We start from the raw sequence: 19,760 nt of genomic DNA, 5'->3' as shown, positions 1-19,760 counted from the left end.
CAGTTCAGAACGATAAGGCCCGCCCACACAGGCACCGATTGGTGGACCGTCAGGTCACCGAAGCGTAGGATTGGTCAATCGTCCCGTCACTCGTACGTAGGAGGGCCCGGCCACACGCGCCAGGAACCCGCCGTACGATTGGTCGACCTCGACGTCACTCGATGCTAATGAGCGGATAATGAGCGGAATGTTGAACGCACGTGTAGGTACGCTCTATAACTTTCCAGTTAATTCAATACAGACAGACAGACGGAATGACAGACAGACAGATGTATCCTTTTATATATATAGATAGACTAGCTGAAGTGCCTGGCGGTGCCGAGGCTTTTTCGAGGGCATGTTGTTGTTGGAAGGGAGAGAGAGAGAGAGAGAGCGAGCGAGCGACTGGGGGGGGGGGGGAGAAAGAGAGAGAGCGAGCGACTGGGGGGGGGGGGGGGGGGAGGGAGGGAGGGCGGGGGGGGGAAAGGGAGGGCGGGGAAGGGAAGGGAGGGCGGGGGGGGGGAAGGGAGGGCGGGGGGGGGGAAGGGAGGGCGGGGGGGGAAGGGAGGGCGGGGGGGGGAAGGGAGGGCGGGGGGGGGAAGGGAGGGCGGGGGGGGGGAAGGGAGGGCGGGGGGGGGGAAGGGAGGGCGGGGAAGGGAGGGCGGGGGGGCGGAAGGGAGGGGAAGGGAAGGGGAGGCGCGGGGGGGGGGGGCGCGGGCCCCCCCCCGAGGATCGCGGGCTCCCCCCCCCCCCCGAGGTGAAGACCGCCGATTGCGGCTGTGCGAGACGGCCGGCGGGCCCGGTTGCCAGGGTAACGCTTGACGCTCAGCAAGCCCCGCCCCCCCGGCCGAGCCAGAGAGAGACGCCGCGTCTCAGCTCCTGCTGCGCGCGCACCCTAGCGGCGCTGGGCTGAGGCTCGGCCCTCCAGCCTTCGAGTGGGGCCGGGAGGTGCCTAGCTCGGGCGTGGGTGCGAAGGAGAAGCCGAGGCTTCGAGGCCTACCTGGAAAAACGGGGAAAGGTAGGAAAATTAATGAGATTAGATAAGTTAATTCGTTTCTAAATCATTTTTTTTAAAAACAATATGTGTTTTTAAAAGCGACGTTTTTATTAAAGATACAGAAAGCGGGGAAAAAGCAAGGAAAAGTTTGGAATCAAGATGGCGGCGACTCACCTCGGTTCAGAACGATAAGGCCCGGCCACACACGCACCGATTGGCCCGGCGGCACATGCCAGCAACCCGGCGTACGATTGGTCGAGCTCGAGGTCACTCTGTCGCTAATGAGCGGATAATGAGATGCTAATGAGCGGAATGTTGAAGGTTTTTGGGATACCGCGGGCGCGATTTTAGCCCGGCCGAAACGTAAATACGCTTAAAACCGTCTCGGAAGCGTAAGCTTTCTTTGGAGGTAACGCGCGTGTAGGTACGCCCTGTAACTTTCGAGCGCATACCAGACAGACGCACACGCGATGACAGACAGACAGAATGACAGACAGACAGATGTACCGATTTATATATATAGATAGATAGATAGATTCCAGCATTTTCCCAACTACTGATGTGAGGCTAACAGATCTGTAATTCCCCGTTTTCTCTCTCCCTCCTTTCTTAAATAGCGGGGTTACATTTGCTATCCTCCAAACTGCAGGAACCGTTACAGAATCTATAGAATTTTGGAAGATGACAACCAATGCATCCACTACTCCAATGGCCGCCTCTTTCAAAACCCTAGGATGTAGGTCATCCGGTCCTTGGGATTTATCGACTTTTAGTCCCATTAATTTTGCTAGTACCAGGCGAGAGCAGTCCCACCCAGTTGGATGACGGTGGAGGGGCGTTGGAGGAGGATGGAGTGGTCAACCGTTTCAAAGGCTGCAGATAAGCCAAGAAGGACGAGGAGGGATAGTTTACCTTTGTCACAGTCAGAAAGGATGTCATTTGTGACTTTGATGAGAGCTGTTTCGGTACTGTGGCAAGGGCGGAAACCTGATTGGAGGGATTCAAACATGGAATTGCGGGAAAGATGGGCACGGATTTGGGAGGCGACAACGCGTTCAAGGACTTGAGAGGAAAAGGAGGTTGGAGACGTGGCGATAATTTGCAGGGGTTGGTTTTTTGCAGGGTGATGACAGCAGATTTGAGGGAGAGGGAGACAGTACCTGAGGAGAGAACACAGTTAACAATATCAGCAAACATGGGAGTCAGAAAATGAAGTTGGGTGGTCAGCAGTTTGATGGGAATAGGTTCGAGGGAGCAGGAGGTGGGTCTCATGGACAAGAGGAGTGCAAAGAGGTCATGAGGGGAGATCAGAGAAAAACTGGAGAAAGATGAGAGTTCAGGGCTAGGGCAGGATACAGCATCTTTAACTCAGAAAAATGTCTCAAGGCGCTTCACAAAAATTTTAAAAATGGACACAACAACTTGCATTAGTAAAACGCCCCAAAGGCGCATCACAGGAACATTATCAAACAAAATTTGACATCAAGCCACAAAGTATCAGGACAGGTGACATGGTCAAAGGTAGGTTTTAAGGAGTGTCTTAAAGGAGAGAGGGAGGAGAGAGAGAGAGAGAGAGATTGATTGATTTAGGGAGGGAATTCCAGAGCTTGGGGCCCAGGCAGCTAAAGGCACAGCTGCCAATGGTGGAGCAATTATAATCGGTGATTGCAAGAGGCCAGGATTGGAGTAGTGCAGAGATCTTTGAGGGCTGTAGGAGGGTAGAGAGATGGGGAGTGGCATGGAGGGATTTGTAAACAAAGAGGAGAATTTTAAAACGGAGGTGTTGCCGGACCGGGAGCCAATGTAGGTCAGTGAGCACAGGGGTGATGGGTGATTGGTGCGAGTTAAGAGACAGACAGCAGAGTTTTGGATGAGCTCAAGTTTACTGAGTGTGCAAGGTGGGAGGCCTCAAGACAGTGGCTAGGGATAACGATGGAGTCGTTGGCTAGGCAATGGAGTTTGTAGTGGGGACCGAAGACAATGGCTTCGGTCTTCCCAATATTTAGTTGGAGGAAATTTCTACTCATCCAATATGGGATGTCGGACAAGCAATTGACAAATCAGAGACAGTGGAGCGGTCGAGAGAGGTTGTGATGGGGTAGTCGTCAGCGTACATGTAGAACATGACAATGTGTTTTCAGATGATGTCGCCGAAGGGCATCATGTAGATGAGAAATAGGAGGGGGTTAAGAGATCCTTGGGGGAACTCCAGAGGTAACGGTACAGGAGCGGGAAGAGAAGCCACTGCAGGTGATTGTCTATATAAGACTGGATAGAGGATAGATATAAAAAGAATGAAGCGAGGGTAGTCCCACCCAGCTAGACAACAGAGGAGAGTCATTGGAGGAGGATGATGTGGTCAATCATGCAAAGACTGCAGACAGGTCGCGAAGGATGAGGAGGAAGAGAAGGATAAGCCAAAGGAGGAGATATTGGGGGTGACCAAACGGTTGGTTAGAGATAGATTTTAAGGGAGGTCGCAGGGAGGAGGAAGGTGGAGAGTCAGAGGGTTTAGGAAGGGAAGTCCAGAGTGTGGGACCTAGATGCTTGAATATGTGGCTACCAATGGTGTGGGAAGGAATGGAGAATGCATAAGAGGCTAGAGACAGAGGAACGCAGAGTTCCCGGAGGATTATAGGGCTGGAAGAAGCTAGAGATAGGGAGTGGTGAGGCCACAAAGGGATCAAAACACGTGAATGAGAATTTTAAATTTGAGGCATCAGAGGACCAGGAGCCAATGTAGGTCAGCGAGGATAGCTGGATGATTGGAACTTGGTGCAGGACAGAATATGGGCAGCAGAGTTTTGAGCTGCAGTTTACAGAGGCTGGAGAATGGGAGACTGCCCAGGAGAGCATTGAACAGCTGAGTTTGGAGGCGACAATGGCATGAATCAAGGTTTCAGCAGATTGACTGTTGCAGAGGCAGAAACGGGTGAGGTTAAAGAAGTGGAAGTAGGCAGTCTTTGCGACGGAGAGGAGAATATGGGGTCCGAGGCTCAGCTCGGGGTTGAATAGGATGCTAAGATTCATCAAATTTAACACCCACATTGCATTAGTAAAGGAAGCAAGAGTTGCAATCAATCACAGATCTTTAGATCATGCATTTCCTTAGCTAAAACTGCTCAGGGCTTTCAAATTTTCCATTATCGACAGAACTGGATAAATCATTGCCAGCTTGAGTCAGTTGCTGGCACGGACACCTGAATCAGAAGCTTGTAGCTTCATACAAGCTACGGAGCAGGCTCGAAGGGCCGAATGGCCTACTCCTGCTCCTATCTTCTATGTTTCTATACCCCACTCCAGGAGTTAAGCAGATAATCCGGGTTGACACTTCAATGCAGCACTGAGGGATTGCCGTAGTGTCAGAGGTGTCATCTTTCAATGTCAAATTTAGACCCAGGTAACTGCTCCCGTGGTTCAAGTGGATATTAAAAATCCTGCACCACAATTTGAAGAGCCGCTATCATCACTAGAAGCAGATTAACTAAGGATATTCATGTCATTACTGTTTGTGGGATCTTGCTCAGTGCAGAATGGCTGCTACATTTGCCATCATAACAATGGGAACTGCACAATGTCATTTAACTGAACCATTCGATGATGTAGAGACATAGGAACAGGAGTAGGCCATTCAGCCCCTTGAGCTGGTTCCACCATTCAATTAGATCATGGCTGATTTGTATCTTAACTCCATTTACCCACCTTGGTTCCATATCACTTAATACCTTCACCTAACAAAAATCTATCAATCTCAATTTTGAAATTTTCAATTGACCCCTAGCCTCAACAGCATTTTGGGGGAGTGTTCCAGATTTCCATTACTCTGTGTGAATAATTGCTTTGCATCACCTGAACAGCCAGGCTCTAATTTTAAGGTTAATCCCCCTTGTTCTGGACTCCCCCACCAGAAGAAATAGTTTCTCTCTATCTACCCTATCAAATCCTTTAAACACCTCAATTAGATCTTCACCCCTTAATCTTCTATATTCAAGGCAATACAATCGTAATATATAATAATGAGATGCGATAAAAATGCAAGTCTTCAGTAGATAGAAAAATTTGTGGTCGCTTTTCAGGGGTAAAGTGGGGCTCTTTTTATGTTCCACTGCAGATATGTGCTGGAGCTCAGTGTACATTAGATATTTTGCTAGAGTGGTGAGCTGCTGAGAGTTACATGAAAAGCTGCAAGTCAGGCATTTTTATTCTGCTGCAGCAATGTGAAGCGATGTACCTAGAGAAGAATTGGGATCACAATGATTCGGTTTCCCGCCATTTCTTGTCAATTTTGCCCCCCTCCTCTTCTCTTGAAGGCACTGACTTCATACTTTAATGTTTCCACTACCTCACCAAGTAACCATTTTCATGTGAGACAAATTAAGCCTTTAATTAGGGTTAAGCAGTGTAGTAACAAAGAAAAAGAAAGCCTTACATTTATAAAGCACCTTTCACGACCTCAGGACGTCCCAAAGTACTTTACAGCCAGCCAATGAAGTACTTTTGAAGCGTTGTCACTGTCGTAATGCAGGAAACGCGGCAGCCAATTTGCGCACAGCAAGCTCCCACACACAGCAGTGTGATAATGACCAGGTAATCTGTATTAGTGCTGTGGACTGAATGATAAATATTGGCCAGGACACCAGGGAATGCCCCTGCTCTTCTTCAATATAGTGCTATTTGATCTTTTACGTTCACCTGAGAAAGCAGGCGGAGCCTCGGTTTAATGTCCCATCCAACAAATGGCAACTCCAACAGTGCAGCACTCCCTCAGTACTGCACTGGAGTATCTGCCTAGATTTTTGTACTCAATCTCTGGAGTGGGACTTGAACCCACAACCTTCTGACTCAGGAGAGTGTGCTGCCAACTGAGCCATGGCTATTATAGAATTTTGCTTGGGTACCTTTGGGAATCAGATAATATTACACAAAACCTTCCATTAAAAGGGGTACAGTTCACAGGGGGAGCAGGTTTGATTGAAAAAGTTCCTGAGTGGTCTGGACAGGGTGGATGTGGAGAGGATGTTTCCTCTTGTGGGAGAATCTAGAACTAGGGGTCACTGTTTAAAAATAAGGGGTCGCCCATTTAAGACAGAGATGAGGAGAAATTTTTTCTCAGAGGGTCGTGAGTCTTTAGAACTCTCTTCCTCAGGGCGGTGGAAGCAGAGTCTTTGAATATTTTTAAGGCAGAGATAGATAGATTCTTGGTAAGCAAGAGGGTAAAAAGTTATCGGGGGTAGGCGGGAATGTGGAGTAATCGGATCAGCCATGATCTTATTGAATGGTGAAGCAGGCTCAAAGAGCCGAATGGCCTACTCCTGCTCCTAATTCGTATGTTCATATGTTCAGGTTTCATGTTTCTGGGTTGAACATATTTTCATATATATGTATTATGCAAAATAAAAAGTTCTCACACTTACCTTGTTTTACAATATTTTCACAATCACTCTCTGCTTTAACTTCATCGACTGCATTCTTAGAATGATCGCTCTGTGACTGCAACACAAAACAAAAGTTTATTTAAAAAAAGACTTATTTCAAAGTTAATGCCGTGTTTCCAAACGTGGAGCACCGCTTGAAAAAACTTTTGCCTATACTGAATTTTTACTTGTATATTTCTTAATACTGGAAGCAACATGTGAGGCTTTCCAACAGGTCACACAGGGTTAAGATCAGTTGTGACTATTTTCTACAAGGTAGAAGAAATCTACATTACAATGTGACATGCTTCCTTCAAATGTGTTGTCCCCAAGCAGCTTGTCACACATTGCTGTCTAGGTGTCATTCTATTCAATATTTTTAGGCTTGACACTTTGGTTACAGTCAGGTTACGAGATGACTCCACACTTTACTGGAAATGGCAATTATATTTAGGCAGACAACTCGCATTTATATAGCGCCTTTAATGTAGTAAAATGTCCCAAGGCGCTTCACAGGAGCATTATCAAACACCGAGCCACATAAGGAGATATTAGAACAGGAACTTGGTCAAAGAGGAAGGTTTTAAGGAATCTGGAGTCTATTAAAAGGAGAGCGCTCTAGAGGGGTTTAGGGAGGGAATTCCAGAGCCTAGGTGTAAAAGGTTGGATAGCCAGGTGGTAAAGGATAGAATACTAGAGCCTAGTCTTTAGTCGCATTCAAGCCTTTATTTACAGAGACACACATTTTCACATACTGTGCACCCGCAAGGTAAGCTTCTCTTTCTTCCCGAGCCTTCTCTCATACAGATGAACGCGAGAGTCCCCAATTAATACCCACCATCTGAATACAATTAATACCCAATTGATATACACCACCTGAATACAATTAACACTAGAGAGCTGAAGGCATAGCCACCAAGGGTGGAGTGATTAAAATCGGGGATGCGCAAGAGGTCAGAATTGGAGGAGCACAGAGATCTTGGAGGTTACAGAGATAGGGAGGGGCGAGGCCATGGAGGGATTTGAAAACAAGGACCAAAATGTTAAAATTGAGGCGTTGCCAAACCAGGAGCCAATGTAGGTCAGTGAGCACAAGGATAATAGGTGAATGGGACTTGGAGTGAGTTAGGATCCGGACAGCAGAGATTTGGATGAGCTCAAGTTTATGGAGGGTGGAAAATGGGAGGCCGGCCACGAGAGCATTGGAATAGTCAAGTCTAGAGGTAACAAAGGCATGGCTGAGGGTTTCAGCAGCAGATGAGCTGAGGCAGGTTTGGAGATGCGCGATGTTACGGAGGAGGTAACAAGGAGGGTAGATGAGGATAGTGCATTTGATGTAGTTTATATGGACTTTAGCAAGGCTTTTGATAAGGTTCCACATGGCAGACTGGTCACGAAGTTAAAAGCCCATGGGATCCAGGGCAAACTGTCAAGTTGGATTCAAAACTGGCTCGGAGACAGGAAGCAGAGGGTAATGGTTGATGGGTGTTTTTGTGACTGGAAGGTTGTTTCCAGTGGGGTTCCGCAGGGCTCAGTACTAGGTCCCTTGCTTTTTGTGGTATATGTCAATGATCTAGACTTGAATATAGGGGTTATGATTAAGAAGTTTGCAGATTATACTAAAATCGGCTGTGTGGTTGATACTGAAGGAGGAAGCTGTAGACTGCAGGAAGATGATCAATAAATTGGTCAGGTGGGCAGAATTGTGGCAAATGGAATTCAATTCAGAGAAGTGTGAGCTAATGCATTTGGGGAGGGCTAGCGAGGAAAGGGAATACACATTAAATGGTAGGACACCGAGTAGTGTAGAGGAACAAAGGGACCTTGGAGTGCATGTCCACAGATCCCTGAAGGTAGCAGGCCAAGTAGACAAGGTGGTTAAGAAGGCATACGGAATGCTTGCCTTTATTAGCCGTGGCACTGAATATAAGAGCAGGGAGTTTATGCTTGAACTGTATAAAACACTAGTTAGGCCTCAGCTAGAGTACTACGTGCAGTTCTGGTCACCACATTACAGGAAAGATGTGATTGCAGTAGAGGGTACAGAGGAGATTTACAAGGATGTTGCCGGGAGTAGGGAATCTTGGCTATGAGGAAAGACTGGATAGGCTGGGTCTGTTTTCCTTGGAACAGAGGAGGCTGAGGGAAGACCTTATTGAGGTGTATAAAATTATGAGGGGCATAGATAAAGTGGATAGAAAGGACCTATTTCCCTTAGCAGAAGGGTCAAAAACCAGGGGGCACAGATTTAAAGTAATTGGGGGAAGGTTTAGAGGGGATTTCAGGTGAAATTTCTTCACCCAGAGGGTTGTGGGGGTCTGGAACTCACTGCCTGAAAGGGTGGTAGAGGCAGGAACCCTCACCACATTTAAAAATTACTTGGATGTGCACTTGGGATGCTCTAACCTGCAGGGCTACGGACCAAGAGCTGGGAAGTGGAATTAGGCTGGATAGCTCTTTGTTGGCCGGCGCGGACACGATGGGCCGAAATGGCCTCCTTCCGTGCTGTAACTTTCTATGATTATATGGAAGTAAGTGATTTTGGTGATGGAGCGGATGTGTGACTGGAAGCTCACTGCGGGATCAAATAGGATGCCAAGGTTGTGAGGAGGATGGTATGGTCAACTGTGTCAAAGGTTGCAGGCAGGTCGAGAAGGATGAGGAGGGATAGTTTACCACGGTCACAGTCACACAGGATGTCATTTGTGAATTTGATAAGGGCTGTTTCAGTGCTGTGGTCGGACAGAAACCTGTGGAGGGCTTCAAACATGGAGTTGCGAGAAAGATGGGAATGAATTTGGGAGGTGATAACACATTCAAGGAGTTGAGAGAGACAGGGTGGTAATTTGCAAGGACAGAGTGGGTCAAGGGTGGGTTTTTTGAGGGGTGTGATGACGGCAGATTTGAAGGGGAGGGGGACAGTCCCCCTCAGTTAGTCTGCTTCAGCTTTCCAATCAGCAGAAAGGTTGTGTGCGTAAGACTGGGTCAGCCAGCAGAGAAACTTGGCCAGTTTGAAACATAGCACATTTCACAGCTGAATAGGTAAGCTTCTGTTTTAAAGCCCAAGTTTAGAGAGAATGTGAGTATTATTTTAGGTTTGAGGAGACTAGTGATCAGTTTGATTCATTGTTTTATATTGTTCATTTACCGGTTATATTTAAATAAATCATTAGGCCATAGTCTTGGTCATATTCAGTTCGCATTCTAAACAGAGGACTGTTGGTAAACCATACAAGCGCCTTAGAGTTTATCTTTAATTGGTGATAGTGAATTAATTTAAATTAATTAAAGGGTAAGTCATGTCAGGACAGCCCAGCCCCGTGTTATGCTCCTCTTGCTCTATGTGGGAATTCAGGGACGCTGCCTGTGTCCCTGACGACCATGTGTGCCAGGAATGCATCCAGCTGCAGCTATTAGCAGACCGCATTGCGGCGCTGGAGCTGCAGATGGATGGACTTTGGAGCATTCACGATGCTGAGAGGGTCGTGGATAACACGTTTAGTGAGTTGGTCACACCGCAGGTAAGGGCTGCACAGGCAGAAGGGAAATGGGTGACCATCAGGCAGAGCAGTAGGGGCAGGCAGGTAGTGCAGGGGACCCCAGTGGCCATCCCCCTCTCAAACAGGTATACCGATTTGGATACTGTTGAGGGGGATGACTTACCAGAGGAAGGCAGCAGCAGCCAACTTCCTGGCACCAGGGGTGCTTCTGCTGCTCAGGAAGGGAGGAAAAAGAGTGGGAGAGCAATAGTGGTAGGGGATTCTATCGTAAGGGGAACAGATAGGCGTTTCTGTGGCCGTAGACGTGACTCCAGGATGGTTTGTTGCCTCCCTGGTGCCAGGGTCAAGGATGTCACTGAACAGTTGCAGGGCATTCTGAAGGGGGAGGGTGAACAGTCAGAGGTCGTGGTTCACATTGGGACCAACGACATGGGTAGGAAGAGCGATGAGGTCCTGCAGCAAGAATTTAGGGAGCTAGGTAGCAGGTTAAAGAGCAGGACCTCAAAGGTTGTAATCTCTGGATTACTCCCGGTGCCACGTGCTAGTGAGTATAGGAATAGGATAGAGCAGATGAATGCGTGGCTAAAGAGTTGGTGCAGGAGGGAGGGCTTTAGTTTCCTGGATCACTGGGCCTGCTTCTGGGGAAGGTGGGACTTGTACAAGTCAGACGGGTTGCACCTGAACCAGAGCGGGACAAATATCCTTGCGGGGAGGTTTGCTAGCACGGTTTGGGGGGGTTTAAACTAAAATGGCAGGGGGTTGGGAACCTGAGCAGGGAGACAGAGGAAAGGGAAACAGATATAAAAGCAAAAGATAGGAAGGAGAAAAACAAAAGTGGCAGTCAGAGAAATCAACGGTTTAAATCAAACGTGGCCACAGTAAATAATAATTCTAACAGGTCTAAGAGCGTTAAAAAAACAAGCCTGAAGGCTTTGTGTCTTAATGCGAGGAGCATTTGTAATAAGGTGGACGAATTGGCTGCGCAAATAGAGGTAAACGAATATGATTTGGTTGGGATTACGGAAACATGGCTCAAGGATGGCCAAGACTGGGAACTCAACATCCAGGGGTATTCGATATTCAGGAAAGATAGGCAAAAAGGAAATGGAGGTGGGGTAGCATTACTGGTTAAAGAAGGGATTAATACAATTGTAATGAAGGATATTAGCTCTGATGATGTGGAATCTGTATGGGTAGAATTGAGAAATACTAAGGGGAAAAAAACATTAGTGGGAGTGGTATATAGACCTCCTAACGGTAAGGTGGAGGTTGGGGATGGCATTAAAAGGGAAATTAAAGAAGCGTGCAATAAGGGCACAGCAGTCATCATGGGTGACTTCAATCTACATATAGATTGGGCCAACCAAATTAGTAACAATACTGTGGAGGAGGAATTCCTGGAGTGTTTACGGGATGGTTTCCTGGACCAATATGTCGAGGAACCAACCAGAGATCAGGCCATCTTAGACTGGGTATTATGTAACGAGAAAGGATTAATTAGCAATCTTGTTGTACGAGGCCCCTTGGGTCAGAGCGATCATAATATGATCGAATTCTTCATTAAGATGGAGAATGAAGTCGTTGACTCAGAGACTAGGGTCCTCAATTTAAATAAAGGAAACTACGATGGTCTGAGGAGTGAGTTGGGTAGGATTGATTGGGGAATGGCACTCAAAGGGTTGATGGTGGATAGGCAATGGCAAACATTCAAAGACTGAATGGATGAGCTACAGAATTTGTTCATCCCAGTTTGGCATAAAAATAAAACAAAAAAGGTGACTCAACCGTGGCTAACAAGGGAAATTAGGGATAGCGTAAGATCCAAGGAGAGGACATATAAATTGGCCAGAAAAAGCAATAATCCTGAGGATTGGGAGCAGTTTAGGATTCAACAAAGGAGGACAAAGGGATTAATTAAGAAAGGGAAAATAGAATATGAGAGTAAGCTTTCAGAGAACATAAAAACTGACTGTAAAAGCTTTTATAGATATGTGAAGAGAAAAAGATTGATGAAGTCAAGCGTAGGTCCCCTGCAGTCAGAATCAGGGGAATTTATAATGGGAAACAAAGAAATGGCAGACCAATTAAATACATATTTTGGTTCTGTCTTCACAAAGGAGGACACAAATAACCTCCCAGAGATGCCGGGGAACATAGGGTCTGATGAAAGGGTGGAACTGAAAGAAATCAGTATTTGTAGGGAAATGGTGTTAGGAAAATTGATGCGACTGAAGGCCGATAAATCCCCAGGGCCTGATAATCTACATCCCAGGGTACTTAAAGAAGTGGCCCTAGAAATAGTAGATGCATTGCTGGTCATCTTCCAGAACTCGATAGACTCTGGAACAGTACCCATGGATTGGAGGGTAGCTAATGTTACCCCACTATTCAAAAAAGGTGGTAGAGAAAAAGTGGGGAATTATAGTAAGCCTGACATCGGTAGTGGGGAAAATGCTAGAGTCCATTATAAAAGATGTAATAGCAGAGCACTTGGAAAGCAGTGACAGGATCGGACAAAGTCAACATGGATTTACAAAAGGTAAATCATGCTCGACTAATCTACTGGAATTTTTTGAGGATGTAACTGGTAAAATAGATAAGGGTGAACCAGTGGATGTGGTGTATTTGGACTTTCAGAAGGCTTTCGATAAGGTCCCACATAAGAAATTAGCGTGCAAAATTAAGGCACATGGGATTGGGGGCTGGATAGAGAACTGGTTGGCGGACAGAAAGCAAAGAGTTGGAATAAACGGGTCGTTTTCCAAGTGGCAGGCAGTGACTAGTGGGGTACCGCAAGGATCGGTCCTTGGACTCCAGCTGTTCACAATATATATTAATGATCTGGACGAGGGAATTGGATGCAACATCTCCAAATTTGCAGATGACACAAAGCTGGGTGGGAGGGTAAGCTGTGAGGAGGATGTCGTGAAACTCCAGTACGATTTGGACAGGTTGGGTGATTGGGCAGAAACATGGCAAATGCACTATAATGTGGATAAATGTGAGATTATCCACTTTGGTGGCAAAAACAGGAAGGCAGATTATTTGAATGGCAATAGATTGGGAGAAGGGGAAGTGCAAAGAGACCTGGGTGTTCTTGTGCACCAGTCGCTGAAGGTAAGCATGCAGGTGCAGCAGGCGGTTAAGAAGGCAAATGGTATGTTGGCCTTCGTAGCAAGAGGGTTCGAGTACAGGAACAAGGATGTCTTGCTACAGTTGTACAGGGCCTTGGTGAGACCACACCTTGAGTATTGTGTGCAGTTTTGGTCGCCTTACCCGAGGAAGGACGTTCTTGCCATGGAAGGAGTGCAACGAAGATTCACCAGGCTGATACCTGGGATGGCAGGAATGACGCATGAGGAGAGATTGTGTCGATTGGGCTTATACTCACTGGAGTTTAGAAGATTGAGAGGGGATCTCATCGAAACCTATAAAATTCTGTCAGGCCTGGACAGACTAGATGCAGGAAGGATGTTTCTGATGGCCGGGGAGTCCAGAACCAGGGGTCATAGTCTAAGGATAAGGGGTAAGCCATTTAGGACTGAAATGAGGAGGAATTTCTTCACCCAGAGAGTGGTGAACCTGTGGAATTCTCTGCCACAGAGGGCGGTGGAGGCCAGTTCATTAAATATATTCAAGAAAGAGTTGGATATATTTCTTAAGGCTAAAGGGGTCAAGGGATATGGGGAGAAGGCAGGGACAGGGTACTGAATTTGGATGATCAGCCATGATCTCATTGAATGGCGGAGCAGGCTCGAAGGGCCGAATGGCCTACTCCTGCTCCAATCTTCTATGTTTCTATGGCACGGTACGTTCCAGTAGCTGGTGTACAGAGCAAGGGTTCTCTGGGTCTTGCTATCACTCTCTGGATATTGGGCAGGTTAAGACATCCCTGGATTGCAGAGGATGAGAGATACACTCAAGGAAGTGCTCAGTGATGCTGAATCAGAGAAGGTTAAAATCCTTATTTTCCAATTTTCTCACCGCCTCTCGTGAAGGTGTCTATTTGCTAGGATATGGTTTTACAGGCACCAGAATCCACATGGTACCTCACTCAAGTGGACAAAATTCACAAGACCCTAGAGAGGGTTGGCAGCATATTCTGCCTTGCGAAGCATCATATCCAGGCCATATCCTGTTCGTGCCCAGAAACATTGTTTCCTTTGACCCCTGCTGGAAATTATCAGGCGCAGGAACCCTGGCTAGTTTTCCCCTCCCTAGTCCAAGTTCACTGAGGACAGTTGTAGCACACCAAATGCTGTTCCAAGAGATCAGCTCAGAGATCCTAACATCTGTATGCACCAGATCATGCCTTTACAGGCTAGGCCATCAAGGAAGCTATAAAATTCTGTTTTTTAATCACTAGCAATAAAACATTATATAATTACAAAGTATTTACAGCATAGAAAACAGGCCATTCAGCCCAGCAGGTCCATGCCAGTGTTTATGCTCCCCATGAGCCTCCTCCCACCACTCTTCATCTAACCCCATCAACATATCCTTCTATTCCTTTCTCCCTCATGTGCTTATGTAGCTTCTCCTTTAATGCATCTTAAATGCATCTATGCTATTCGCCTCATTAGCTCCTCATGGTAGCGAGTTCCACATTCTCACCACTCTCTGGGTAAAGAAATTTCTCCTGAATTCCCTATTGGATTTATTAGTGACTGTTGTGTATGTACCTTTAAGGGATAAACTGGTCTCAGACTGCAGTACCGGCAGTGACCACCCCTGTATAAAAGGCCCTAGCAGGCTTCTGTAGTTTCAGTTTCCAGGTTGTCTCCATTCAGTAAAGACTTGTTATAATCAACTCCTGCAGTCCGTGTCTCAATTATACACGGACATAATACTGGCGACGAGTAAGAAACGAACTTACCTGCAACTCGGCAGCACCTCAGACGACGTTATTGAAGGTCGAAGCCAGAAGAAAAAAAAAAAAATCCAAAGAAACTCGAGAAACGGGCGTCGACCATGGGCAACCACCCTCCAAATCATCGAATTGAAAAGTGCAGGAGAGACTGTCGAGAGCCAGGCTTGGTTCTCCAGTCTGTGGTTTCCCAGCTAATCGGGCTGGTGGCAGGTAGTGCACTGATCCTTCCTGGGCTGCGGCGGGCTAGAGCTCGATCGGGTGGCTCTGCAACGGGGCCGGGCAGCGAGTCGGGAAGCAAAGAGAGAGAGGGTGGAGCACACAGGGCGCGGCCGGTGCTTCGAAGCCGGGCAGCGTTCGGACCTAAGAGGGAGGGAAGTGTCCCAGAGGGTCCGCTCCACGACGGGAACGGTTCTTCAATTAACAGAGCAAATATTGAAGCGCGATAGAAAAATAAAAATACCGCGGAGCGCGGCGTTGGCAGCAGCAATCGGGGAGGCGCGAAGACCATAGGGCGTCGCCATTACAGGATAGTAAAATAAATATAAATCGCCAGCAACAGCGTTGGCAGCAGCGGCGGGAAAGCGCTGGAGGCGCCATCTTAACTCGGCGGGGAAGAAGGAAAAGCGCGGGAGGCGCCATTTTGATCCATCGGGGACGAAGGCAAAGCGCGGGAGGCGCCATCTTAGATTTTCAAGATGCAAAGACTGGCGATATCACTGCTTTCGATAATGCAATAGAAGACTGGAACACGTATGTGGAAAGAGTCGAGGTATATTGCGAGGCAAACGAAATAGCCGATGAGAAAAAGGCATCGGTATTGCTAAATTTAATGGGCGCAAGAACGTACGGCCTATTGCGGGACCTGATTACTCCAGCCAAACCGAAGGCGAAGAGTTTTAACGAAATTGTTGCTATCCTACAAGAACACCTAAATCCTACACCGCTGCTGATAGCAGAAAGATTTAAATTCCACAGGAGAAATCAGCATAAAAATGAGAGCAATGCTGATTACCTTACGGAACTACGCAAGCTATCAAAGCACTGCCAGTTCGGAGCAGGACTGGCAGATACCTTACGGGACAAATTTGTCTGTGGACTCCTGAGTGAAGGAGCCCAGAAGAAGTTACTCTCAGAGAAAGAGCTGACGCTAGATAAGGCTTTCAGCGTGGCAGTATCGTACGAAGCAGCAGCAAGGGGAGCTGCGGAAATACAACAAAAGTCACAGGAATACTGCACCCACGAAATTTGCAAAATGTTATCGTTGCGGCAGAACAAACCATGACCAGAAGGACTGCTGGTCCAAGGACAAAATATGCAGGCAATGCGGAAAGATGGGACACATTGCACGAGTTTGCAGGTCTGGGAAGAAGACCAACGACAACAAAAAGGCTACTAAGGAACCGTACAGGAAAGTACAAAAGATGACGGACAGTAGTTCTGAAGACCAGATGAGCGATAGTGAATCCGGGAACAAGAGACGAAGCGGTCTCAAACTTCACAACGTAATCGCAAAAGAGGATCTCCGAACCATTTGGGTCACCCTCACGATAGCAGGGTCCCAAGTCAAAATGGAATTGGATACAGGATCAGCGCTAACAGTCATGAATTGACGAGACTACGAGAGGCTATTCTCACACATACCCTTGAGAGAGACATCCATTGTCTTGAGGACGTATACGGGGCAAAAAGTATACCCCAGAGGAAAAATAAGGGTGCCTGTCGAATACAACGGCAAGAAAATACGGAAATTGTATCTCTACATTCTGCAAGATGGTGGACCACCGTTATTGGGACATGAATGGATCAGAAAGATAAGTTTAGACTGGCACTCCATTCAGGCACTGACGGTGGCTGGTAAAAAGGATGACGACGTCACTCCTGGACGATTATCAACACTCTTAACTGACGCCAAAGAGGTATTTCAACAAAAACTGGGCACTCTTAAAGGCGTAACCGCCTCGATAAAAATAGAGGAGAATGCAATTCCCAAGTTTTTCAAAGCAAGACCGGTACCATATGCAATTCACCCAGCCGTCGAGGCAGAGCTGGAGGATCTGGAGAATGCAGGCGTGTTATCTAAGGTAGACTGGAGCGAGTGGGCGACACCCATCATTCCTGTCATGAAGAAAACGTTAAACAATAAGTCTGAGGAGCCAAGGAAGGTTCGCATCTGTGGGGACTTCAAGGTGACGATGAACCCAGTCCTTTACACAGTACAATATCCTCTTCCAAGGATAGAAGATATCTTCGCCTCACTATCTGGAGGAAAGCGTTTTACAAAAATTGACCTAGCACAAGCATATTTGCAGATGGAGGTTGAAGACTCCTCTAGGAAGTATCTCACGATAAACACTCACAAAGGTCTTTACCAGTATAATCGACTGGTATTCGGAGTAGCATCAGCTCCGGCGATATGGCAAAGAGCGATGGAACAAGTCCTGCAAGGGATTCCGGGGACTCAGTGTTACTTAGACGACATCCTAGTGACAGGTGAAAATGACAGTGAACACCTTGCCAACCGAGAGCAGGTGCTCACTAGACTACGTGAACATGGGCTACGAGCCAATCGCCCCAAGTGCGAGTTCTCTAAGAAACAGATATCGTATTGTGGCCACGTGATTGATGAAGAGGGGCTGCATAAGTCCCCTGACAAAATTGAAGCGGTAGTTAAGGCTCCAGCGCCTGAAAATGTGTCGCAACTGAGGTCATTCCTCAGATTGGTGAATTACTACCGTAAGTTTTTGCCGAATTTGTCCACAATTCTGCATCCACTGAACGCCCTACTACGAACGGGAGTAGCATGGAAATGGAGCGATGAGTGTAAGCGGGCCTTTCAGAAGAGTAAGGACCTAATCACTTCAAGAGAAGTATTGGCTCACTACAACCCATCACTACCGATAAGACTGGCGTGTGATGAGTCTCCCTACGGCATTGGGGCGGTACTGTCACATAAATTCCTTGATGGTTCAGAGAGGCCGATAGCTTTTGCGTCACGCTTGTTAACTTCAGCCGAGCGTAACTACGCCCAGATTGACAGAGAGGCCCTCAGCCTGGTGAGGGGGGGGGGGGGGAAGAAGTTCAATCACTACCTGCACGGTCACAAATTTACTCTACTAACTGATCATCAACCTCTCGTCTCCATTTTCAACCCTCAGAAGGGCGTACCGATAATGACGGCACAACGGCTACAGAGGTGGTCCCTTTTCCTAGGGGCACATCAATATGACATCGAGTACAAAGGAACTAAACAGCATGGGAATGCTGATGGATTGTCGTGCCTACCGTTGCCGACGGTGGAAGAAGAACTGGCAGTGGATCCAGTGGAGTTATTCCACTCGCCTATAGTCGAATGTTTCCCTGTGACGAATGCAAACATAGAAAAGGAAACACGAAATGACCCGACACTCTCCTGGGTCTATGATTTAACGGTGAAGGGATGGCCAGCACATGGCGAACCACTGCTGCCAGCATTCTCGCCGAGAAGAGAACAGCTGTCAGTGTGCAGAGGAACCTTGATGTGTGGATCCAGAGTAGTAATTCCACCCAAATTGAAGGATAGAGTGCTCAATCAGCTTCATGAGGGTCATCTGGGAGGGGTAAAAATGAAGAAATTAGCCAGAGCGTTTGTGTGGTGGCCGGGAATCGATAGAGGAATCGAAGAGATGACCAAGAGCTGTACAGGATGCCAGAAGGTCCAAAACGCCCCACCACATCCATGGGAGTGGCCCTCATCTCCATGGCAAAGGGTGCACATTGATTTTGCTGGTCCCTTTATGGACTCGATGTTTTTAATTGCGGTGGATGCACAAAGTGGCCAGAGGTAATAAAAATGTCCTCAACCACCACAGAAAAAACTATCACAGTCTTACGAACCATATTCGCCAGGAATGGGCTGCCTGAACAGATTTGCTCTGACAATGGACCACAGTTTGTGTCTGAAGAGTGCCGGAGGTTCTTAAAGAACAATGGTGTTAAGCATTACACATCCGCCCCATATCATCCAGCCACTAATGGATTGGCCGAAAGGTTTGTTCAAACATTCAAGAAGGCTATCAAGGCAATGTGTAATGAAGATATACCCCTGCAACACAAAGGTGGATAACTTCTTGACACATGCGGTTACCAACCAAACTCCAGCCATGATGTTCTTCAATCGAAGACTACAATGCCGCTTGGATTTGGTTAAGCCAAACGTCAGAAGAGATGTGGAGAACAGGCAGTTTCAGAATATGAATGAAAGGCCGACCAGGAGTTTTAAGATAGGTCAACCAGTTTTGGCCCGGGACTACCGCACAGAGAAATGGCAGCCAGGAACGATCTGTACACGGCAAGGACCTCTAATGTATACCGTGGACGTTGGAGAGAGCATTGTAAGACGCCATGCTGACCAGATTCTAGAGTCACTGGAAAACGTCAACTCCACACCACGATCTGATACACCTGGCGATGAAACTGAAGTACCAATTGCATCTACCGCAGAATCGGTGATATTGGAAGCAGACGAACCAAACAACGACATTGATCCCGACGCAACCTTGCCAAAAGAACCTGATATCCCAAAGAGGCGTTATCCAGACAGAATCAGGAAGCCGCCTCAAAGACTGAACTTATAATTGCTTAACTTCAACCAATGTATCTAGCAACCGTAATTGTAATTAGTTATTATTTAGTTGTTAAATGAATGTTATGTACTGTTTATCTAAAAGGGGAGGAATTGTTGTGTATGTACCTTTAAGGGAATAACTGGTCTCAGACTGCAGTACCGGCAGTGACCACCCCTGTATAAAAAGCCCTAGCAGGCTTCTGTAGTTTCAGTTTCCAGGTTGTCTCCATTCAGTAAAGACTTGTTATAATCAACTCCTACAGTCCGTGTCTCAATTATACACGGACATAATAGTGACCATCTTATATTTATGGCCCCCGGTTCTGGTCTCACCCGCAAGTGGAATAATCTTTTCTACGTCTACCCCATCAAACCCTTTCATAATCTTGAAAACTTC

General features: G+C 47.1%; 1 protein-coding gene across 5 annotated transcripts in view; it reads right to left on the bottom strand.

Annotated features, from left to right (window-relative positions):
• The window catches only part of rbm44 (RNA binding motif protein 44), a 117,493-nt gene that overhangs the window by 54,094 nt on the left and 43,639 nt on the right, over positions 1–19,760 (bottom strand). For all 5 annotated transcript variants that reach the window (XM_085985408.1, XM_085985409.1, XM_085985410.1 and 2 more), the window contains one exon: positions 6,391–6,466. In XM_085985408.1, the coding sequence (XP_085841534.1) occupies positions 6,391–6,466 (76 nt within the window). The remainder of the gene's footprint in view (positions 1–6,390; positions 6,467–19,760) is intronic.

This window comes from Somniosus microcephalus, chromosome 4, assembly GCF_052327205.1.
Source record: "Somniosus microcephalus isolate GS21.2 chromosome 4, FLI_Smic_1.0, whole genome shotgun sequence".
In the NCBI taxonomy this organism is placed as follows: domain Eukaryota; kingdom Metazoa; phylum Chordata; class Chondrichthyes; order Squaliformes; family Somniosidae; genus Somniosus; species Somniosus microcephalus.
The sequence above is the reverse complement of the archived record's forward strand: the minus strand, read 5'-3'. Positions and strand labels throughout refer to the sequence as shown.